Source organism: Pocillopora damicornis, chromosome 2, assembly GCF_964200805.1.
Source record: "Pocillopora damicornis chromosome 2, jaPocDami1.2, whole genome shotgun sequence".
Lineage (NCBI taxonomy): Eukaryota > Metazoa > Cnidaria > Anthozoa > Scleractinia > Pocilloporidae > Pocillopora > Pocillopora damicornis.
In genome coordinates, this window is record NC_142671.1 from 3,045,580 (window position 1) to 3,070,000 (window position 24,421).

Consider the following 24,421-nt stretch of genomic DNA (forward strand, 5'->3'; position numbering starts at 1 on the left):
CAAACTTCGCCTCTGTGTTTGTTCCTTTGCGTCCTTTGAATTTTCTTGTCTTTCTTGTCAGGCCTACAGCTGCTTGGCTCGCCCTAATTTCTACAAGCGTTTACCTCTATTGTATATCTGCACTCTGCTTTCTTTTATTTTAAATGTTATGGCTCCTCTTAAACATTATATTTTGTCCATTTGTTGTTAGTTCATTCTTTCAGTTGAAAACTCATACTAAAACAGCTATTTGATCTTCTTTCCTTGTCTTCCTCTAGTTTCATTGTTCATCCAGAGAATTCCGTTGAATTCGGTTTATTAAACTCGAGATCTATCATTGAAAAACAAACCTTCTTTCCTTAATGAGTTTGCGATTGAGAACAAAAATTGATATCATGGCTTTAAAAGAATCGTGGCTTTAGCCTGGTGATGTAGATCAAGCCTCGAAAAATGACAATTTTCCTCATAGTAATGCTTTTCGTTGTGTTGTTGTCGTCGTGCTTTGTAAAAAGGCCCTTCTTGCAAAGGTCAATCCTGCGAGGCGTTTTAATTCATTTGAATACATGGATCATCGCATTACATGCACTGACGAGAGCCTGATATAAAGCGCTTTAGAAAACCATAGGCTGAGAGTAGGGCCGCTTTTAGCCAGGAAAAAACGTGCACCGTGCAAATTAATATATAATACCTGTTAGGAGTGAATTCGGGCGTACTCTTCTTGGTTTCCTGGGAGGAAGCTAATACTGATAAGCGGAGAACCTAAGGAACCTAGGCAATCTCATACGAGGGACTTAACCGCTGGATTGCCTTGTCAATTTAACACGAATTTGCAGATAGGACAAAGGCACTAGAAATATATTAACACAATTCCTATGCGAGTACCTACTAAAGGTCCTAGTCGATGCTACGTTTGTTTCAACAGTTGATTTAGATAAAACTTTTCTACTTAGATGGAAGGTTTAAAAAGTAGATTAGTCACAGGGAAGCTAACGTTCTTCGAGCCGTTCTGCCGATCGATGTTTTTCCGTGTTTCGAGAGACGCTAATTAAATTTATCTACATGCTATTAAAGCGGGCTTCGGATGTACAAAACAGAAGCTAGAATTTATGTGTCTGATCGATAATGTGCCAGTTATATGGTTTGGACACATAGTATGTTACAAAGCAACGCCAGTGGATAATCTGTCCCAGCGGTACAACAGTTAAACGCAAATGTTACCCGAAAAAGGAGGAAGACACGGCATAATTATTTTTAATTTTTAATGCTAAATTTTAGCTCTTAATTCCATTTACTTATTCTTGCTTTCCATGGCGATCCTCTTGCGTATTGTGGCCTGAAAATTTAGCAAAGAATGTAACGCATAAAATATATCTAACGTTGCTTGCAAAAAGTAAATTGAGGACTGGCTTTTATAAACATCGCCTTTCATTCATTTCTCTTTGAAAATGTTAAGCTCAGCAAATCATTACAAAAAGCAACTTCTCTTGGGTGTTAAATATGGAAAGTTATCATTAGACCTTTAATATTTGAGGTGATCAGTATTTAAAAACAGTCACTGATTGAAAGAAATCAAAAATATAGATTAAAAAAGAACCCTTTGAATAAAAATGATTGACTGACTGAAGGAACGACAGACTTACGAAGTGATGGTTTGGCATACTGACTGATGACTGTCTCAATTGGTAAGATGACGGCTTTTAAGACTGATAGTTAAATTTAGGCCATTTTGCTGCTACGGATGGCTGTTCAGCTAATTTCATCATAGATATTTAAGAATCTTATTTACAGATTGTGGACTATCCATTCTTACCCAAATTTTATTCACAAGAGTATTTGATGTAAATGTACTTTGATGAAATCACTGGACATGGATTTCCAAATACATCGTTGGAAGCGTAAAGATTGCAGTGCTCCTTTTCATCGCAAGCTCGAGTGATCTTAGAACGAGAAAAAAAAAAATAAAAAAAAGGTTGGCTTTTCATATTCTAATCTATTTCCCACTTTAAGCTTACAATAAACACAATAGACAAAGACAACCAAACAAAGCAAAAAAGATAACAAGACGAAAGCACTTGCACCATCACTCTCAAGAACCCTTTACCCCCAACTTTCCCAACCTTCCCAACCTTCCCAACCTTCTAAGACAAGGAAAGGAACTATTCAGATGACCAATGACCACTTGGTATTGATAAAGTTTAGCATCGCACTTTATCTTTCCTTTATTTATGCCAAAAATAATTAAATATTGATCATCGCAATTATCTTTATTATTATCATTATTATTATCGTTATTCGAGATGCATTATTGCTAACTGTACTCTTTCCTCAATTTGATTAACTTCACGACTTAAAGAATGCATATGATTAAGGTGTAGGTAGGTATACATTAATTTGTTGCAGAGATATTAATTTTTTTCGCTTAATTTACCTTTCCTTGGGACCCAGATGCTTTGCAATTTGTATTAAGCCCCATTCCGCATAAATAAAACTTTGTTCTTCCGTAGTAAGCGGAATGTACTTTTATTTTCCTTCCACTGCAGCTAATTTTCTCTCTCTCGTCCTGACAAATTATCTTCTCGTGAAAATTGGAAGCTTTGATAGAGAAAGAAGACAAAAATCATAACAATAAAAGAAGTGTTTTGTTAAGCGGAGTGGATGGACAAAGTAGCCTTTCCTCATGGCTATAGAGAGTTACACATTAAACTATTTCACAACATAGTGATAATGTAACCCCTCAGTGGTTTGAGATTTAGATGTATGGCGAAATAGTTTGTATAACCTAAGAAGACATAATAAGGCCGTTATTCCGCGATTTTCCACCGATTCTATGAAAAATTCTATTTGTTATAGAAGCGCTGTTTTGTCAAACTTTGTCTCCGACTATTTAAACGACTCTTTAAGTTCTATGTAATTTTATAGCAAGGTAAAATCTGATCCCACATTTAGGGAAATCAGATTTACCAGCTCATTCACACAGTCGGTAACGAAAAAAATACCCGACTTTTAATTTTTTGATTTTTAATTGTTGATTTTCAATTTTAACTTATCTTAGATTACAAAGATACACTTTACATTGTCATGTATTTATATCTAAATTTGTTTATTCACTTTATTTATTGAATCCACTTTTGCTTGAAGATAAATTAGGTATCGACCAGATACACACGACCCCTCAAGCATGTGATGCTTTCATTCTCAACTTGTTTAAATAAAGGATCTTATTTTTTTTCTCACTCAAGAGATTATAAAGCTACAATTGATGGATAAGCCAATAGACTTACGCATGACTTCACCCTGGGTCTGATCGTGTACCCATGACATCAAATGACGTACTTTAGCATATACTCCAGGATAACCAGGACGAGCACACCCATATCCCCAGCTTGTGGCACCCTCTAAATACCACTTGCTGTTGTATTCGCAGACCAGCGGCCCACCACTGTCTCCTTGGCATGCATCAACTCCGCCTTCGTCAAAACCAGCACACAACATTGATTCGTCAAAGCCATGAAGCATCCCTTTACAACGATCGTGTGAGTAGAGAGGTAGGTCGGCTTGCATTAGGTTTGTTGCTGATTGTCCGCCATCGGACAAACGCCCCCAGCCGGTTATCCAGCACTTTCTGTTTACGTCATCGACTGGCAAAGGAAGTCCAGGGTCTGGCATACACACGAGGCCTACACCTTTTCCAAGCTTCGCAGGCTTTTTGAGTTTTAATAGAGCAATATCGTTGCTTTCCTTTGTGGGCTTGTTATAGCTAGAGTGAACTATGATTTCTTCCACATCGATGTCTTGTTCCGTTTCAACTTTTTTGTATTTTGAGTGGGCCCCCATTCTGCAAACGACAAACTCAACTAATTGAGCCATTCAACTATTTGTTATCCATTGGTTTCTGAATGTAACCAAGAGAATATTCTCTTGATGTAACTGGAAGGAGGAAAAGCTATTATTTCACATTTCGCTAATTGAACATATATTATTTGCATAGTCTAAGGACACGTAATCAGTTAATTTTTTTTTCTTTTTTTTTTTTTTTACTTTTCATCTTTTCCTTTGATTCCTACCCCCTATAAGTAGCGAACACAAAAGAGAAGAATCATCATCCTTTCTCACGGGTGGGGCGAATATTTTTCTGGCCTACAATTTAATAATGAAGATAGCTCCAAGACGGGGATGAGAAATATATATGTATTTTTTTTTAATTTAATCGGCCTTTCTTCCCGCGTTTTATGATTTTATGTATTCAGCAGCACGAACAATATTTTGCAAAAATTAGGACAGATAAAACGGCTGTTTGTAACGGTTATGACAGATGAAACGACTCCATGGCTAAATGGCAACTTGTCACAGTTGCGAAATGTTATCACCTGACACGAGTTGTCTCTGGTTTCCGTGATTTCACACAATGTGCAGCAGTCAAGACCCAGTTTGGATGAACTAATGATCCCCCACAAAATTGTCCTCCTCTGGAAGTTGTAATCATAGCTTGCCATGGCCAGGAGTTCACTATGGCCTCTCGCCCTCCGACTATTCGTGTGTGTGGACGGTTACCGCAGGTTCCTGCTTCCAAAAATTAAAAAAAAATTAAAAAAAACAAGACATCTTCATAAAAGTCACGTTTCGTACAGCCTGAGGAGGTCGGCCTTTAAGTTGGTGAAATCTTTATTTGAATCTATATGAATGTTCTCCATCATCGTCAATTTTTGATTTTGCCTTTCATTCCCTATTTGAATCATTTTCTCTTTTAGAGAAGGAAAGCTTTCACTTCACGGTCACGTTTTAGGTAAAGGCAATTATATATGTATGACCCACCTTCCACCGACGTAAGAACTGCAAACATGTAAGATAAAATTAACGTCAATCGGAGCATGATGCTTGGGCGTTTTGAGATCAAAGTTTATCTTGTTGCAAGTATCAATATATTTATGACTAATACCCCTGCAAACATAAATGGGAATGCGGGCAGTGAATGCCCGCAGGTCAGGCAGCTTTTTACACATGAATTTCTCATTTCTTTTAGCGTCGTTTGGCTGTTTAAACAACCGTTGCAACCTCCAAAAGATTTTGTTTACTGATTCGTTTCTTTCAATAATTGTAAAAACATTTAACCTTGCAATCTTATAGGTGAAAAGAAATTTGTATCGCGGCAAAACAAAGCTGATCAAATCAGCAACAAAGCATGATTCTTTGATATTCATCAGCCGTAGATAAAATCTGATTCACACAAAAACTAAAATGGAGAAAATTTGTCACTGAAGTCAGCTGCTATGAAATTGTTTCAAGTTGATAGGATATTTTATTTCAAGCATCTGTATCTGTATTCTATCTCAAGTATCTGTATGCTATTGTGCCACATGCCGTTTTTACTTCCATGTAGCCATATCATGTAAAAGTATGTACTAAACAAAGTGGATATCGCTGAAGAAGCGCTCTGATTGACCACTCAAACTCAGAATATCCCTTGTTATTCAACGCAACTCACTCGGGATTTACACCCGAAAAATATTGTGATGGTTGCAAGAATAAATGAAGTAAAATCTTCATTTTGTGCTATATTATCTCACTTTTTTAGTCTATGCTATCGGTGGTTAGCGGTGGATATTTCCCTCACCGCCTCGCGACTCGGTAAATATCCACCACTAGCCACCGCTAATTCGGTGAATAGTTGTCAACTAGCCATGATTCACTTTTATTCAGATAAAGTTTACTCCTGTGATGTCTGTGGCTATTTTTTCCGAGAACTGATCACCTCCTGAGTCAAAGATAAACTTGTAACTTTAGCAAGTAAATTATCTTGTAAATTATCTTATGTTGTTTGGATTGACAGTAAAAACTGAAAGAGAAAAAGACACCTATGAAATAGAGAAACTATACTTTTTCTTAACTATTTTTGAGAGATAAAACAGGAAAGGGCTTTTTAAGGCTGATAATGTAAACAGGAGATACCACCAGTTCGCTTATTTAATCAGGACATAATGAGGTGTATTTGACAATGGTTGAGAACAAACTCATCCAAATCTCGAAAACGCGCTCATGCAAATGAAGGAGTATGTCCGTGACTTCTTCGAGATTGCTAGTTGCAGGTTGACGCTAACGTTTTTAAGAAAACTTGCAATAAGGAAAATATTAATAAATACCCGCTACAAGCGTTTAGTAGGTTTGAACTTGTCATCATTTTAAACAAAGTTCAACAATTAAATCGTCAATTTATCAAAGATTTCCCACGGTTGCTTCGCAAAGACACGCATCCTCTTAGATATCACTTGAAGCCTAATTTTTAAAGGAAGCGACTCGGAAGGCCGGAACCTATTTAAATTTAGTGGAAAGATCTTAACAAACCTTCGTATCATATCCTTAGGTTCCTCAAATGGTATGCAATGCTGAGAGTGGTCTGTAGGATGGTGCATTACCTCGGTTATAAAAATATATATAAGATGGAAAGGGGAGCTTCCCCTGGTTATGAGTTATTACTTTTATGTGATCCACTCCCAATTCACCGAGACTGAAGTTGATATGGTCTGATTTGCGAGTTCGTGCCTCTGGCTAATCAAGCCGCACAATAAAGCGCGTATGTCGCTTTTCAAAAGCGACGTACTCAAAATATAGAGAGGTTTCTGAATAAGTAGGGAGTTTATATTACGTCTTTTAAAAGGTAATTCCGAGGTCATTGATAGCGATAGATATGCACCAGATTGGAGCAGTTACATTAAAAAGCCAATGTTCAGTACATTTTAAGCGATTTGATCCAGTTCCTCTTTGATTACCGTAATTGTTATCGTCATATCAGATGTGCTACTTAAAAACAGGTTCCTGTGTTTCAATTCAAAGTTTGTATGTCTGACTCATGCTTCATCAAGAAATTACCAGGCCAATGAATACACGATGATTTCATCAGTAAATTTATTATAATCCTTTTCCTTGTTCGCATGGCGCGGGAAAAGGTAGATGTAACAGAGGTATACGTATCTTTTTATCTTGTTGCGAATCAGCTAGTCGGTCCCGTCCTCTGATCCAACTGAATCTTTCTTGAGGGAGTAGTGGTCGTTTACGGAACTGTTGACGCTAGAGGCTTTGGCTATTTTTGCCGTCATTTTCGAGGGTAAATAAAAATATTCAGTTATACTGTCATTTCCTGTTTTGATTTGTTCAACAGAGTATTTATATTGTGAAATATGGAAACCATTTTTTAGTGAAATATTTGGCGATTTTATGTCTTCCATTCTTACTGTTGAGTTTTCACTACTTTTGCTGAGGGATACTATTTGCGTTGAGTTTTCATTTCTGGTATCACGAAGAGATCTGTATTTCGCTTGAAGATGCATAGGTAACAAACTTATTAAAGTGTCTCTTTTGATTGGAAAATAAAACAACTTTTCTTTTTTTGCGGATTTTGCATGCGGATGACCTTTTACTGCATCCTTCAAGTATCCTTGTTTTGCTAATGGTGACGTTATGTTTAACGGAAGTCTTAATTGCATACCCAACGTGCTCCTATTTTTTGCTTGTAAAGTTAAAGTAGCTGGTTTAACTGAGAACTGCTGGAGTGGACCCTCAGTTTTTTGCAAAGACTGTAGATTGGATCCCTTCCTTGAGGAAGCATATGATGGGCTTCTTGTAAGTGACAGGACTCTGTCTTGTGATTGGTTGATAGTATTCGCATTAATTCCGAGAGACTTTGTTTCATCAATAATGGAGGAATCGGCTTTTTCGCCGTTTACTTTAACAGACTGGAGATTGACGTCTTGGACATTTTGATTCCGTATTGATGATACTTTGCTAAATCCTGGATTGCTAAGAGGAGCAGCTACGGGGCTTTGCACTTGCACTTGAATTCTGTTTTGTGATTGGCTGAGACGTTTCATGTTAACTCCAAGGGATGTGATTTCGTTGGAAAATGGTGAATGAACGTTTTTCTGATTATCTTTAAGGGGTTGCAAAGTCAGATGTTTGAGATTTTGGTCTAAGGCTTTTGAATTTTTTTGAAATTCTGACCGTTGCGATGGAGGAGACAAGGCAGCTTGCCATGAGGCCAAACGTGGCATGATTTCAGTAGCTGTCGCTCGACTTTTATCCAAAACCTCTCTGTCAACCGCTGATGATATCAGTGTAGTATAGGTAAGACCCTTAGGTGAATATGTTTCCAATATTGGATTGATTTGCTGCTGGTTTAGATCTGAAGCTGCCAAGGTAGTGACTTTGGAACTTGTCGGAATTTTTCTGTCAATACTGGGTCTTGGGTAAAATTGTTGAGGAGTTTTTGGATAAATAACGCTTACCGAGGTACCACGTATTGGTGGCACAGTCTTGGACCCAAGAACAGCCCTCGGTTGAAAACTTCCTAGTAAATTTTGATTCGTAGAAATTCTCTCCGCACTCATACCTTGCACGTTATAATTATTTGTATCCAATAACTCGAACGCTTCTCGCTGTTGGCGTTGTTTGTCCACCATTTCTTGGGGAGAGCTTTGATCCAAGCGGTTTCTTAATTCTTGCATCGGCGTAAAAAATCGTTTGCTCGACAACTGTGGCTGCATGTCCTTCTGTTTTTGGCTCAGCTGTTCGAATCGTGTTAGCTGCTTTTGTCTTTGTTGCTGTTGTACTTTTAGCTGCTGCTGTTTTTGTACTTCTAGGGCTTTAAGTCCCAGAGTGGGAAGAGTTCGTTTATCACTGTATACCTGCTGGGCACGCTGAATGTAATCAAATAGATGAATGTATCTACGGAAAAATCAAATTCAAAGTGTCTGGTGGAGAGCTGAGAACAGTCTTATTTCAAGCAGGTTACACTTCTCTACAGATAGAATATATATATATATATATATATATATATATATATATATGTGTACATATACATATATGTGTGTATATATATATATATATATTATATAACAAGCTCAGTTATGCACGCATTCTGATTGGTTCTCACTAATGATCTATTGGAGGCCAGACGTATAGATGACGTCATCATTAAAACTTTTTTTAATTCTTTATTATGTAAAACAAATAGATTCCAAGTTGCCGTGCGTCTGTTCAGTAATAGATCACAGAGGACGTCAAAATGTTCTTACCACATTTTGACGTCATCTGTGATCTATTATCGAACAGACACACGGCAACTTGGAATCTATTTGTTAAATATATATATATATAAGTGAAAGAATCAAAGAAGACGCATCGATTCTTTGTTACTCTGAGTTTCACGCCTAAGCGCTCGTCAGACAGAGCCTCTTTGATTCTTTTACTTACATATACTCAGCTCTGCTAGCACAGCATTGAGCACTTTATGCCAAGGTAGACTCTACCGCCACATTTATATATATATATATATGATTAATGTGTTAAGCTCACTGCGAAACGGACCAGTTTTTTTATTGATGGCTATAGTTAAAGAAGGTTTGATAAGCAAGAAATATGGGAATGTTTCGTATCCTTTCTATTCTTCATTTTAAACCTTAGAACGATGCACTTAAGCACTTAAGCTTATTGCAGAACAAAGCAAACAACTCTGACAATACGTCAGCCTAAAAAGAAATGACAGAGAGTGAGATAACCGGCCACTAAAACAAACAAATTCACCATTTACCATTACATTTTCTTCAGATCTCTTGTTCAGAATTCACCCTTGGAAGTTAGGAAAACTTAACGAGGCAGATATGAAGTACCTCAAAACTGCAAGTCTTACCTGGCGTTTTGTTGACCAGTCTGCACAAGTTGCATTTGCTGATTGTTTGGTAAAATCGCTTGATAGGTCTGATGAATTTTCGCAGCAATCTGCGCTCTGCGGGCTGTTAGATCTTTTGTTGTTGTACTTTCTAGGCTGTTAACGAGAAAAGAAGAGTGTTGACTGAAAAAGTATGGCCTATCAAGTAGATATTAAATCAAGAATGTGATTGATTTGATATTTTCCAACCGAATAAGTGAGTACCTAACTAAAATTGGTCTCGAAAATCTAAATAAATTATAAGCGAAAGAAACCTGAACATTGTTGACTTATTGACTTATGTTGATTTATTAACTTAGTAGATTAACCAAATTACTTTGAAATAGTCCCACCGGCGCAGCAACAGAGTTTCTTCTGATACTTATTCCCTTTGTCTAGTACAACCTTTCACTTAGGTTTGATTTACCTTTTTCTTCTCCGACAATTAGGCCAGGGGATAATTTGTCCTTCGGGATAAGTGAACCACTCTCCGGTGAGAGGTCCACACATGTACACCACTGCAGGCTTTGACTCAAACACAAAACCATCATCGCACTCGGGAGCACAAAACAAACGAAACAAGCTGTCACAAACCACGCGCCCGTGCGTTGGGTTTGGGTACCGCTTACATCGTTCAACCGAATCTGAAAATAAATTTAAAAAAATAAAATAAACGTTTCAGACATCAAAAAACATCAAATTTTTGCTAAGTGCGACGTCTGTGGAAATCTGAGCCTCATTCAGTTCAAACTGATTTTGAGGTATATTTCTTTACTAAATAACTTACAAGGAGCCCTCTGATGAGATAAGTCATACATGGATCCGGACAAGAGCTCCATAGGGGACAAGAGCCCTGTATAATTATAAGACTAGGCGAAAGCGTTCTATTTGGAAATAAGAGAGATCATAAATCTAAAGCTCTTCTGTCGACTAGAATAGATGAGTGCCGTTGAATCATTCTTAGATAGGCTTTGACCTCAAAGGGGGAAGGTATTTAAATGGGATGAAAAAGTTTTTCAGTGGTAAATATTATTTACCGTCCACCGCTTACCTGTTGTTCCCAACAGCTGAGCACTTACAGCCAACAGCATGAGAATGGCGGGAACCTCCATAAATACCATCTTTCCTCTGAAGCTAACTCATGAGGCCACGAGTGATTTTCACTCTGATAAAAGAATGGATAAATAAAGATATAGAAGAATAAAAAAAGGTACAGAGTGAGATAGATGACAGGAATTTTCCTCGTTCACAGCAGGTGGGTTTGTCGCTCAGTTGAAATGAAGGGTAGTACGCATGATTTCCTATCCCATGGATATCTGAACAAACGTGAGATCCTTGAACTTTGTTATTCTATTTACACTGACTCATGATGCTTTCCACACTATTGGTCCTAACAGCGAGCCGGAAGCGTGTGGCACAATGACCTCGCAATGAACTAACTCATCGCAGAGTCTCTGTGGCTCAGTGGTAGAGCATCGGAGCGTAAGACCCGAAGGCCTGACTTAAGATTCCACGCTCGTGACAGGACATGTAAACGGTTTTTTTCCCCTCTAATAACGTTAATTTTTTGCCTAAATTATGTACATTTTCCTCGTGAGCGGTTTTTGAAAGTTAGACTTGACACAAGAATAAAATTTTTGTTAGTTATTCGACATTTGCCTGAGAATTCACATGGAATAGAAATTAAAAATCGCATATTATTATAACTTTTCTCTCGTAAAGAGTTCCTTGCGATAGTGGTCTGTAATGGTTAGACACCTTCTACCATGGTCTCTTGTTTACGCACGGTGAGCCCATTCGTGTTCTAGTGGCCTTCAAGCAGAACGGTGAAAAATTGATGAAAATGAACCGAGCTCTTTTAATTTTGATACTCTATTATCCCAAACTTACTTCAAAAGTCAATGTGAATCGCGTGGCCGATGTTGATTGTAGTATTCCTTTTGTTGGCAGCGTTGGTATCGAAGCGAAGATGTCGAATTTCACAATAGAAATCTCCTGCAGAGATGCCTGAAGTCCATTCTTTTCTTTGTGTGAAACACGTTAACTGAACAATTCTCGATAACGTGAATATTGTTACACTGGATTCAGCTTCTGACGGCAAAGATCCATTTATTGACATCTGATATCGTATAAACGATATAATTGCGGTTCGAGCACAAAGTTTATTGTCTAAGATTTACCCGTGCTCTTTACTGATCATTTTCTTTATTCTCTCAAGTACACTCATGTAGTACCTGCCATGAATTCATGGAAGAATTTCAGCCTCGAACAAAAAAAATACGATGCTTGTTGACTTTACTTAGGGCAGGTATGACCTGTTTTAACCACTCAACTTTTAAACCCTATCAACAGGTGGGCCATTTTAGTGTTTTCTGCTTTGACCTCAGACTTCTCTTCTAGTGGAGTTCACAGTTACTGCCCCTTGTATGTTAATCTGTGTTACGATATTGCTTCATTTGCCATCTCTGTTCAGTTGATGCTTAAAAACTAGAAAATGAACTGAAAGTGTTCGATATATGTACTCTTAGGTGTTCGTTTGAAAAAGACTGGTAACCTACATTACGTCCATTGCTTCATCACAAAGCTAGTAATGTGACGTATCCGATAATTTTCAGTACTGAAAATTGAAATGTTGTTAGAAACGAGGCACGGAACTAAATTTTGTTAACTTGATATACTTTTGTATTTTCTCAAGCCTTCTTTCCATTCACTTGCTTTAAACTGACACAAAACTTGCAGTTAGCGCGTTCGATTAAGGACCGAAGAGTTTGGGCTCGAGTTTCGTGCAGACCATTTAACTTACAGTGTTTAACAATAATTTTTTAATGTCAACCAAACTTATAAATGGGAGCCGCTGAAATGTCAGGGAACAAAATCATGAGGGATCAGCAGTGATAGAATATAATTTTCTCCAGGAGAAAAGGCAATTTATCAAGTCGCCTCTTGCTACCCGAGCCGTAGTAGAGTCCTAAACAAAATTCGACCATTTGGCTGAACTTTTTTTAATTTGAGATTACACTCTATGTAACGAGTGAAAAATACTCAAAAACTCGTGGAAATTCATTATGGCTTCTTTATTTGTTCCTTAAATCTCACAAGAAACTTTTCATCTACCCTCTACATAGCCCGAGCTGTTTTGTTGAGTTGCATTCAAACTTCTCGCTTTTTTAACGAATCAACAGGTACCGCAGGCCAAGGCCAAAAGGCGTTCTTGGTTTTAGCCATGGTTGCATTCAGCCATTCCATCTCAGGAAATGCGCGTACAAGTACTTTCCTCATGTTTGTGTCTTTAATCCACTTCAAGCCTTCGGGCGAGTAAGTCTCGTTGTTGAAATTGTCCGTCATAAACCTGGAAAATAAATGCCATCGTCATTATCCTGTATCGCAACATACCATTATGGACACCGTGTCTTTTCGCTTTACAGGGAGAAAAAGTGACAAAGTAGATAGCATATTTCAATAATAATTATTAAAAGGTAGGAACAGATTTCTTTTGTTAAGATCTTGGTGGAGACAGATGAGAGATCGTGAACACATTTTAATACAAACTCGCCACTTGCTAGTAGACTTGCTCATTTTTCAAATGTCTCCCAAGTCTGCCTCATTTTTCACTCTGTGCTACCACTGAGTGTCGCAAAACTAAAACTAAGGTTATCCAATGGTCAAAGTGAACAATGAAAAATGTAATAATGAACCAGTGACACTTCATAACTGCAAGGATAAGAAAACTGTATGAAGCGTGCTTAAAAAAATGAACAAGTCGCAATTTGTTTTATTTTTCTATTTGATGGGCTGATGCAAATGCGCAGTGAAAGCAAAGCAATCCTGGGTCACTTTCGACGCACGATTAAAATTGCGCAAAGGGGCCAATCTACTGACAGAACGTCTGGCTCGTTCGCGAACAGGGTAATACAAACACGCGAATGAAATGGTATCATGTTCTTAATTGCCACAATCTTTATTTATTAATTCACTGAGGTTTGGAACAAACATCAAAGCAAGGACGTTTCTTTGTGAAGTTAACTGTCACTGACCTGTCTGCCTCCACTCTCCGAGTGGCCATAGTAACAAATATTCTGAAAGGTGTATCACCAAAACCCCACCCAACTGGTAAAGGGTCCTCTGCAAGACAACCTATCAACAGGTCTACTTTCTCGATATCGCCGTCGTACAGCTCCTTGAGTAGCACCTGGTGCTTTTTATTTCTTGTAAGCTTTTCAAATGTGGCAGCGGGAGGGAGATTTATCAGTCTTCTGAATTCATTGTACCGTGGGATTCCTCTCTCGCGGTCACGCAATATGTCAATTGTTGCGAGGTCGATTGTCTATTAAATGATAAAAGATGACGAATGTAAATGAAAATTGTACCAAAATCAGGCCACGCTCACTAACTAAGATTCGGGGGAAAATTTTGGGGACATGATCCTCACTGTCATCGTCCTTCCTTCGTGCAATAATGGCTTAACAATAAAACACAAACATTATTTTGATCGTAATAGGCAGCCTACAAGAAAAAAGGAGAGGTAAATAAGGCTGGTTACGTCTCCACGAATTTATATATTCTGCCTCTGACTTTATTTGCCATGCATTGGTGATACAATAACGCAACTGAGATATCGATAGTGTTGAAAATCAACTTGACGTTTTCGCAAGACCTAAAACACACGATTTGGCATGATAATTCTAATAACTAAATGCAAAATAAAAGAAAATAACAACAACAAACAGCAGCAGTAGCAACAACCAACATACACGCACGCACACACAAAAAATACTTATTTGAATTTTATGTTCTTCACTTAACATTTGCTGTTGACTCCAATCTATCATGATGGTACAATTAGCCAGATCTGGTTCTTCTACTTCATACATAAAGTTATTGATCCAACTCTTGTCCCATCCTTCATACTCCCACCCCAGGATTTTGCTTTTTCTTCCCAATATGTACCGAAAAATCTTTCCCTTAGATTTTTTGTACCTCTCCATCTTGCTGATGATTGGGTAACGTTAGGTTCCTGAGGTGTGTAGGGTAGTTATGAAGACGAAGTGCGCCTGGATGCTCCACACCGAATGTAAACACAATGTCGTCCATGCTGTTCTCTTTTGCGATGGTCCTGGCCCCAGCAAAAGAAAATTCTGGGAGTGAGTACGATTTTCCTGTCCTCTTACCACTTGAGGCATTTCGAAGATATAGATCATCAGGCAGAAATGGGTGCATTCGATACACTGCTGAAAATTCCTCTGTCAAGGAGAAAGGAACCCCATGGTACTCACTTGGCTGTCCCACGAGAGGCTTCAGTATATCAGCGCTCGCTGATACACTGATGTTGTGATCAGCCATCCAATCATAAATTTCCTTTTCGAGTGGCATGTCAAAATTCAAATATACTCCGTTGCGGAGAGCAGAGCTGTTTAAGACAGCTGGTGTCCATTCCACCGTGTGAATTTTCTGAAGCCCGGCAGCGTTGATCAACCAGTGGGAGAAATTAAAAGGAAGAAATATATAAAGAACATGGAAAGCTTTCATTTGAAACTAAAAGGCGTTAATATGTCGTCCACCACATTTGCTACGGTAATTAAATGATTTCTAATAAAATTTTGAAATTAATTTGCACGAGTAAATTTCTAAAAGGTTTAAAAAAACTGCTCTAAGGTGTAAGGTTAGCGCAATCTGCGGTGTTTGGAAAATTTGCGAGAGCTGATGTATACCTAATTGCATGAGATAAATCCTGCGATTGCTTCTTAAAAAAATGCATGCAAAACTTTGCCTCTGTTTTTGTCCTTCGAGCTTTTCAATTCTTTACCCTTTCTTCCCTAGGTATTGCTTAATGGCAGTAACAACTGCACGGAGGCTGCATGGCTCTTAATCTTCCGGGTCTTCTTTTCGAACTGTTGCGAAAAGCTCCTCGGGAATTTTGTGTTATGCTTCCAGTTCCCTCTTTTCACTACTGTTTTCTAGTCATAACCCCTTGAGAGGCCCATGAATTCCACACTGAGTTAGTTATCGGTGTTTTGTCGGGAGCTTTTGTTCTCTGCATTCTTCTTCGAATTCTTAATAAAATGATATTATTTTCTTCTAGTCTGTCCACTATTTTGTTTTGTTGCGCTTGCGCAACTTCCCTGCCAATCAATGTAATTCGATTTACTGCACCCAATGCAACCCTTTTAGTCTTAATTTCATCTTTCTACATGGGGATTATTTAACATGTGATCTCAGCCAAAGAGCGCGAAAAAATTTTTAACATGTATATCAAAAAAGTAAGAACTATGCGTTGCTCTAAGTATCTTTTCAGAAACTCAGGATTATTCTTTCTCTAAAAGAAGTTAGGTAGGGATACCAATTTGTCAAAACTGAAATGAAAAAATCGAGGAAAAAGCAGCGAAAAGGGTTCAGGAATGAGAGAAATTACACGGATTGCAAATAACAAACCAAGTTGAGCCGAGGGCGATGGAAGAAGTTTATCCATTCTGTAATCTTTTTATGTTTAAAACGCAGGCTCACATTAATGAGAGTCCCAGCCAAAATGTTTGATTTTCTTACATCCATTGTTGTTTGGCAATTACGCCTAATACTTCTGTCAGCAAACACGCCTACTCTAAAAGTCACTTGCTAAGTTAATCGTGGTACTACCTGGCAGTGTTGTACAATTTCTGGTCGTCCCAATGAGGATAATGCGATTTCAACATGTTACAGATAGAATTGTGCTCCCGGGTAAATATGTTGTGCAGAAGAGAGAGACCGATCCACCAATTCTGATTAAAACCTAAGAAATTACAAGTCGTATAGGTTAATACTCTGGGATAAGCTAACTAATGATCACAAGCAAGAGGATTAACATCTTTTAGTTAAAATACCGACCGTGGACCGCACGGGTAACACGCTATTTGAAGTCCCCAACAAAAAGGCAGGACAATTATGCTCCAATTCTTGCTCTGAATAAGCTATTATGCTAAAATGAAATCGCCAACAGTTGTAAATCTTAAATGAACTGTGAGTCAAATTCAAGTCAAATAATCCTCGCAGCTGTGCTACAATTAAGCAATTGCGTGTGTCAGAAGCGCCCAACAAAAATTTGAGAAACACAGGCTTGTACCGCGTTGAAGCCTTATTATTTTCATGCCGCTTTTCCTGAGAGGATCATTTATCTATCAAGTTATTAATCCCTATCCATCCTGGCAAAACAAGTTCAGTGCGATCATTAAAATCAATGTAAATTGAAAGCAAATTACATCACATACCATCCTCGAAAACACACTTTTCGCCCCAAAAAAAGGCTTTGGCACAAAAAATGCTATTTTCCTCCAAATAACATTTAAAATTTAATTAGCAAACGCACCAGTAATATCAATGCCAGTTTCCTTATCGATTGGCAGGAGGCCATCCTCATCTGAAACATTCATTTTTCCATCTTTGAGGCTGCGTAGTTTTGCACTTGTCTGTTCATCGCTGCCATACAACTGCGATCCGTCCCACCAGTGTGTTACATCATTCTGAAAGGTTGCAGGACCATCTTTATTCTGTCAAAAAAAAAGAGTAGAAAACCCTATGTCTCATGCAAAATGACTGAGAAACGTCACCATACGACCACATATGTAAAGGAATTCGCCGCCATTTCGGGGAAGCTTTTCACATCGACCTTTATCTCTTTGCAATGTCCTCAATGTCTGCTCCACGCCTAGTTCAAAGATGATTAAAAATGTTTTAAATGAGGAGTAAACGAGAATTCTGTTACTTAATTACTTCTCTGAATAGTCATTTCTTCGTCATAATGCTTACCCTCAATGGAATTCTTTATCTTACGAAAATGATCAACTGGTTTATGTTACCGAGTATTGCTTGCAGTTGTCCTCTTTAGTTCGTGGAATTTTCATTTCCCCTTGTAATTTCTGATAATCAGGATCGTCTTTGTCGAGTTTGATCTTTATTCTGCGTGATGTATCTACCGGTCCGTGGTCAAACCAGTCGTGGAGCATCATTTGTAAAAAGCCTACGGTCAACAGGTTCAACGTCGTGGCGGGAATAAATTTGTCTCTGGCCATCAACCTGAATTTACAATAAGAATAAAATGCTTTGAAACAGTTAGCAAATCAACAAATCTTTTGAAAGGAAACGACCATACTAAGACTCCTTCTTGTCACCCTTACAGAGGGTTGTCATCTTATCCTCTGGAGATACACAAAGGGAGAGATTATTTCGATCAAGTGTCGTCAAAGCAAAAGCACAGTGTAATCATGATTGCCACGGAAAAAGAAAATGTTTATTTGTTAAGTTATTAATCTATATTTATCCCGGTGAAACAAGTTCAGAGCGATCTTTAAAATCAGTGTAAACTTAAAGGAAATAATATCACATACCATCCACGTCAATGCAATTTTAGCCAAAAAAAGCCTCTATACAAATAATGCTATTTTCCCTCAAGTAACCTGGCAAAATTTAATTACAAACGCACCAGTAATATCAATGCCAGTTTTCGTATCGACTGGTAGGAGACCATCTTCATCTAAAAAGTTTAATTAGCAAACCTCTTAAAGAGAGAAAAAGTTGGAGAATAAGACGCGAGTGTTGCTAATTTTGCAGTTGGAAGGGTACCTGGCCTCCAGCCTAGTCAAGCAAATTCCTCCTGTGCGGCACCCAGGATGAGTACTCAGTGAAAAATTGTTCTAAAATCGCAAGAACTACACCCTTAGTATAGGTTGAAATAATTACTCTATTGACCTACCTTTTGCTCAACTCTCTTGGGGACGGTTCAAATAGGTTTTTGTCCTCAAACGTCTTCGTGCGATTTATGTTTCTACCAAACCGGTAATACCTGCTTCCCGAAGCCGGATGATTCAGGTCATTACAGGTTCCGTCATGGGTCCTTACTGATTTCATTTCCTCTGTACAGAACACTAGGAGGAAAGGTCGGTAACAGTTATTCATTTGAACTTAAGTAAGGTATACATTCTTGCTAGTGTATATCTTTGTCTCGCCACATTTTGAAGCCCGGTTTATTTATTTTTAAGAAAACCGTTCACTTAATTCTTCTTTCAGCATCATCTTCAGACAACTATACGCAATTTAGAGAGAAATTTTCCAAGGAAATCTCCGTAACTTTCAGCGAGAAAATGTAAATGTATTTGAATGGCACTACGGTAAATAAGACACTGCTAGAAAACAGACAAGAATAAACAAAGAAATTGAGGAAGGCTTTCACTCTGAAGATGTCTCACTGCTAAGTTCTATTTGTATCATTCTTACTAGAACATTACACGGCAAGGAGACGAAAGGAACTTAGCCATCCATAATTTGTCACGTTGTCGTGCGTGAATGGCGAACCCGACCCATAACAATGTGAAGCGAGTGTTGTCACCAATGTGATTCCCTTAAAGGTCTTTCGACCCACCCTTTCCTCTACAACTCAAATGACAAATAAGTTTTCTTACTTGTTCTGAAGATTTCAATCTGAGAAGAATTACCACATCCAGACTTGCCCTTCTTACATTCCACATATTTCAAGATTTTATCACCACAAAAACACTTTCGATAGTTATCAAAGCCTGCATAAGCGTATCTGTTATCTTTACAGTGGTTCACACACTCTTCAATGTTGAGTCCATCCTTTTTGTGAAAATATGAAAAAGGCTCGTTGGTGACACAGCCCAGGGATATATGACCTGCAATAGTTTTCAAAGGAAATGTGAACTCTTTTCTGAATCCCCCTAAGATGATTTGGTAATTTAATATAGGTTTGTAATGATAGGCCTACATAGAACGGAAGTGCTGCAGAACGTTCAGAACTGTGACCCTACTGACTTAGGAAACAGAATTAAGGTTGCGTCTCAGAAGTGAAGTACCCAATAACGTCCGGCGTTCATCTCCGCTTTCTATTGCTTTAGACGACTTGGGGTGTGTTCACCAATCCTGGATGGGATGTTTCCCTACAGCTAGATCCCCCAGAGAAGTTAAGATTTCAGAAACTCATACAACCTGTCCGGTACCCGTAAGGGTTAATGTGTTTCCACGGGTCTGTCATTCATTTCCCCGCTAGAGTTCTACCCTCTTGTCTCCTGGGCAAGAAGAAAGGCACTATTCAACTGCACCTTGCGACATAAGCATCTTCATACACTACAGTAACCATTTAAGGCAGACGAAACTCCCGCATTTTTCATGGGTGTATCTTTCTTGTTTCAAGCTGAGTCAGTAATTCATTCACGTGTATACTACATTTTTACCTATCAAGGGGTCCTGACAGTCATACTTCGGTCCCATTTTTTCCAGAGAGTAGCTATCGAATAAATTGTTTCTAAACATAAAATCTCGTTGATTCAATTGGTAAACCATAGCGAGCACGACCGGAAGCTTCCACCAATACTTCACACGAGGAAGAAGTACTTGAATGAGGTGGACAATCTTTGCAATCAGTGGATTCATCTTTTCCTGAAGAAATAACAACGGAAACACAAAATCAACTTACTATCGTTGAGTTGCTGTTTCATTGTTTATAGAACGGAAAAATTACTCAACAGTTGTGGAAATCTCTCTTGAATTCGAAATGTTTCGTACTGAAATAAAGACGGGTAAATTTATGAAAAAAATGTTGGTTTTCAAGACAATTATGGCGTCAAAATTGTTTTTCTGTTTGTCCTTTCTAAGTTCGGGTAATTTAGTAAGCTCCCATTCCATATTTTCCGCTTAAAGTTGTTCAAATTTGATTAGAGCATTTTAAGCCTTCAGATGAAATCACTTGCGTCTTCCTTAGTTCCAACACACACTCGTAAGGCATGTTTTTAAAAGGACGAAATTCTAAACTCATGCATGTGGTTGCCAGAGAAACTGCCAACCTCTTATTGCACCTCATGGATCCATTGTTCTCATCTAACACCTCCACTGAATAACCGACTCAAATTAACCCATAACAAAAAGCCTGACTTGAAAAGTTCTGTGTAGAGAATCAAGTATAGAGGATTCGTCGAGAACAACGTCAGCGATCGAGACAGAGTGTTCCTTTCCTCCTGAAGATCTATGCAAATTATTGGGCGGAGTTGTTCGACGTTCGAAAAGTTGAAATTCAAGAGACTTTTTAATCTCTGTCTAAGGTACGTTGAGGAAGGGACATATAGCCGCGTTTTATGAATCATTTGCATTAGCATTTTACAACGGCCATCAGTGGCATGTTTTTTCTGGAGTCCATAATCATTTTAAGTCGAAAGTCAGGATGAGAGTTTTTTCCATTTTATCTTATAGTATTTTGGTTTGTTTGTTTGTTTTCCGCCTATCATCCTTTGGGATTACAAAAACATTACGCTGTATTAAATATCCGACGAAATTATTATGAGAGTAACGTGAAGGACGAAATCAACGGGGTTGAATTACGACGACATGCTGCAAAAATTAAGACTGGATTTTTCGAGGTAGAAATGTCGTGCATTCTTAAAGCTTTCAAATAATGAATAATGGCAGAAAGGTATGAGAGCTGTAATTACTGATTACAGGGACTTGAACCCACGACGGCGACGGTGATGGCAATAACACAGTAGAGACATCGCGGCTTTGTGCACCATGGTTGTTGGCCCTTTTTTTTTCGCAATCAAGCGAGTTTTAGACGAGCATGATACTACTACTCGAGAGTTAAAGACATCTTAGAGAAGACATGCGAAATATGTGAAATGAAAAAACCAAAACGAAACGAAGAAATTAACATACGGTCGACCCTTATTTTTTTGACAGAGTTCGTTCACCACTTCTTTCACGCCATGAACAAAAAAAAACATCCACAATAATCTTTAGCTCAGATCAGTTCCAACTGCTAGATGCCAATTTCAGCGTCAAATTAAAACTAATTTCCAAACCTCCAGGCCAATAATGAACTAAAAGATGGCACATGAAGAGGGCGTAAGTTTGTAAAGAAACTGTGGTGCTACGTAGTTGGGAGAGTATAACAGAGTAATTTGGTATTATCAACTGAGTTAAAAACGTAAATTGGCCACCGTAAAGAGTTTCGAAGCTGACGTTTAGAGCGTTAGCCCGTTGTCAGAGTGAAAAAAACATCCTTAAAAAACAGCCATAAAGATGGCACAGATAACCAAAGTGATTAGATATCCTTAACACCAAAAAGAAATACAGGGAGAACTTACCCAGGCGTTGAGTACCTGAATGATTCGAATGATAAGGAAAGTGCGCAAGTTCACTTCTTTATACCATTAGGCCTTTATATTTTTATTATGTATCTCAATAATCAAGCATGTCACTCCGTTTAATTGGAGCTGGGGGCAGATCCGTCGAAGTAGGGAGAATTTGTTAAACGATAAAATTAAAGCATGTCTTATCTAGAAGCATTATAGGAGCTTCCTTATCTTGGTGTTGGGAATATGAATGGAAATAGCATATTAGCATAAGCCACGCAGTGAAAAAATATAGTAAGCAGTTAATAATTTCCTATTTCGACGACGGTGTTACTTTTTAGGTAGAGTAATTGTTATCTATTCCTCTGGAAGAAAATAGTCCGTCTTAATGATTATGGCATATTCTCCTATCACGGTTTGACATGAAACCAGATGTTCAGTTTCTACGGTAATTGAAACTTTCGGTGTAATATTTTAATTATCTCGCGGTAAGATGTATTTCAATTATGATAATCCGCTTGATGAATAAGAGAGTAATTTGTTTGGGGATTTGTTTTGTGCCAAAAATATCAGTCGCTAGTGATAAAACTCAATAGTTGGTGCTAAAATTATAACCGCTAGTGACAAGAATCAATAGTTAGGGCGAAAATAACAATCGCTAGTGATAAAACTCGATCGTTAGTGCTAACAGCAAATAGTATTTGTAAATCAATTTAGTTTCGTTCTAAAAGCATTAGTGTTGAACCTCGATCGCTTGTGTTGTTGCATCAAACGCTGTTGTAAAACTCCAATTAAAAGGGCTAGCTATAAATCGCTTGTGATCTAAGGCAGATCGATAGTGCTAAATATCAATCATAGGTTTTGGTGTCAATCGACAGTGTTAAACCTTTATGGTTTTTCTCTAAAGTTATCTTTAAGTGTAACGCTAATCACAGGCGTTCCAAGCTCACGTCTCGAGAAAAAGCAAACGATTACTCTGTGCAAGCGTCACGCGTTGTGTGACTCGGTGTTATACAAGACGAACCGTTGTTAGAAGACGATTAACAGGAATAACAGTGATGGCAAAACAAGCTTAAAACGGCAGAGAACGCCGGAAATCATAACGGACACACAAGATGTAAATAAATTCTAGTGATTTTTCGTGTAAAATGTTCATATTTTGAAATATTTGTTTGAGTAAATCGACCATATTTGGTTCCACATACTATTCCTTATAATGCGTTCAAATTCTTAACGGTTCCTCTCGCAACTTAACACCTAGTCACACAACGCGTGACGCTTCGTGAATTAATCGTTTGCTTTTTCTCGTGACGCCTGTGTCTGCGCGATGGGTCCTCTATAATTTTTATATTATCAATCTTGTTTTTATTTTGGCCGATCTTAACCGCAAAACTATGAAATTTAAGGTAGAAATTCGTTTAGGAAAGAAACAACAAACCAAAGGTACATACTTAGTATGCGGGAATCGTTTAACGTAATTCAACATAATTTGCTAGTGATGAGAGAAATAGTGATGTTGGTCAAATATTGACGTCTTGCTAACTGTCACCTTTACAAGCTAGAGACCAACACTTTCTTAGAGAGTAGAGTAAGCCCCCGAGCTGGCTCGTTGTATTGAGTTTTAGGAAAGGAAATAAAGAAGTTTCAACTGAACAATGAGTGTTACAAAAATCTTCTAACTCAACATTGGCAACGAATTTAATACGCTCTTTCAGTCTGAGTGATCAACGGTATTCATTTTCCTTTTTTCTCTTAAAGCTTTATGATCAATTTCATTTCACTTCATGATATGCGAAGCAATAATAGAAATCAAGGCCTTTATGACAAAGCACTATCTTCTGTTTCATTCTGTTTATAGAGCCATTGATATAGTTTATACCAGGATATTAAGCATTATCTTCTGTTTCCTTCTGTTCCTTCTGTTTATAGAGCCATTGATATCGTTTTTACCAAGATATTAAATTTTCGTTATTCAAAATTTAGAGTTTGCATATGTCCTTCAAGTGTGAGTTGAAACACAACTTTCCATTGAAAGTGAAAGACAAATAAAAACGTTGAACCTTTTAAAAAAAGTGAAATGAAAATGTCCGCTTTTATAAAGGTTTCGTGCACGCAGACATACACGGGGAGGTAGCTGACCGCACACGCACGGATCGAGTTCCGCGCACCACTAAAACGCGGATTAAGGGCACAGAGCCTGACTCATGATCAATCTCAATCTTTTTGGAGGTAATAGTAGAATGAGGGATTATCACAAGTTTCCACTGCGTGATGGAGCCCCATCAACGATATGTGTTTAACTCCAACAATAACCGTCATTAAAAATGGCATATCATCCATTGAAATCAAAACTTTTTGCATTTTTCCTCATAGCCTGAGAAATTCATCGATTTTTTTATCGAGTAGACCCACTATTTTCCCTTTATTTATTTTTTTTACGCTTAAGTTTATTTTCCTTTCCGAAGGAGATGTGCGTCACTACATTATCGTACCATGTGTTTCCCAAGTTACTTTTTTGACATTTTAATGAGACATATTTGCATATTTACATTTTTTTCTTAATTGCTAAGCAAATTGAAAATTTGCAGAGTTTCCACACACGCAACACTGATCTGCAGATCAGTGTGGCGAACAGCAGCAG

At 38.0% G+C, this 24,421-nt stretch overlaps 3 protein-coding genes and 1 pseudogene across 3 annotated transcripts in view; all 4 read right to left on the minus strand.

Annotated features, from left to right (window-relative positions):
- Nucleotides 1-1,659: 1,659 nt before the first annotated feature.
- Nucleotides 1,660-2,584, minus strand: LOC149049550 (D-galactoside-specific lectin-like). Its single transcript, XM_089197035.1, has 2 exons — nucleotides 2,408-2,584; nucleotides 1,660-1,916 (listed from the first exon to the last, which is right to left on the minus strand). The coding sequence occupies exons 1-2, from the start codon at nucleotides 2,450-2,452 to the stop codon at nucleotides 1,797-1,799; spliced, it is 165 nt and encodes a 54-aa protein (XP_089053161.1). The 5' UTR covers nucleotides 2,453-2,584; the 3' UTR covers nucleotides 1,660-1,796.
- Nucleotides 2,585-3,213: 629 nt separating this feature from the next.
- Nucleotides 3,214-4,849, minus strand: LOC113668122 (CUB and peptidase domain-containing protein 1 pseudogene; annotated as a pseudogene).
- Nucleotides 4,850-6,865: 2,016 nt separating this feature from the next.
- On the minus strand, nucleotides 6,866-11,793 carry LOC113668106 (uncharacterized). Its single transcript, XM_027183986.2, has 5 exons — nucleotides 11,567-11,793; nucleotides 10,728-10,841; nucleotides 10,104-10,320; nucleotides 9,659-9,793; nucleotides 6,866-8,694 (listed from the first exon to the last, which is right to left on the minus strand). Exons 2-5 carry the CDS (start codon nucleotides 10,795-10,797, stop codon nucleotides 6,969-6,971), a joined length of 2,148 nt encoding a protein of 715 aa, XP_027039787.2. The 5' UTR covers nucleotides 10,798-10,841; nucleotides 11,567-11,793; the 3' UTR covers nucleotides 6,866-6,968.
- A 942-nt stretch (nucleotides 11,794-12,735) lies between these two features.
- Nucleotides 12,736-24,421, minus strand: part of LOC113668128 (uncharacterized) — a 12,613-nt gene continuing 927 nt past the window's right edge. The window contains exons 2-10 of the mRNA XM_089197030.1: nucleotides 19,891-20,095; nucleotides 19,102-19,332; nucleotides 18,396-18,567; nucleotides 17,503-17,719; nucleotides 17,013-17,193; nucleotides 16,305-16,439; nucleotides 14,654-15,147; nucleotides 13,711-14,000; nucleotides 12,736-13,025 (exon numbers count right to left, since the gene is read on the minus strand). Coding sequence (XP_089053156.1) covers nucleotides 12,827-13,025; nucleotides 13,711-14,000; nucleotides 14,654-15,147; nucleotides 16,305-16,439; nucleotides 17,013-17,193; nucleotides 17,503-17,719; nucleotides 18,396-18,567; nucleotides 19,102-19,332; nucleotides 19,891-20,089 — 2,118 coding nt within the window. The 5' untranslated portion in view covers nucleotides 20,090-20,095 and the 3' untranslated portion in view covers nucleotides 12,736-12,826. The remainder of the gene's footprint in view (nucleotides 13,026-13,710; nucleotides 14,001-14,653; nucleotides 15,148-16,304; nucleotides 16,440-17,012; nucleotides 17,194-17,502; nucleotides 17,720-18,395; nucleotides 18,568-19,101; nucleotides 19,333-19,890; nucleotides 20,096-24,421) is intronic.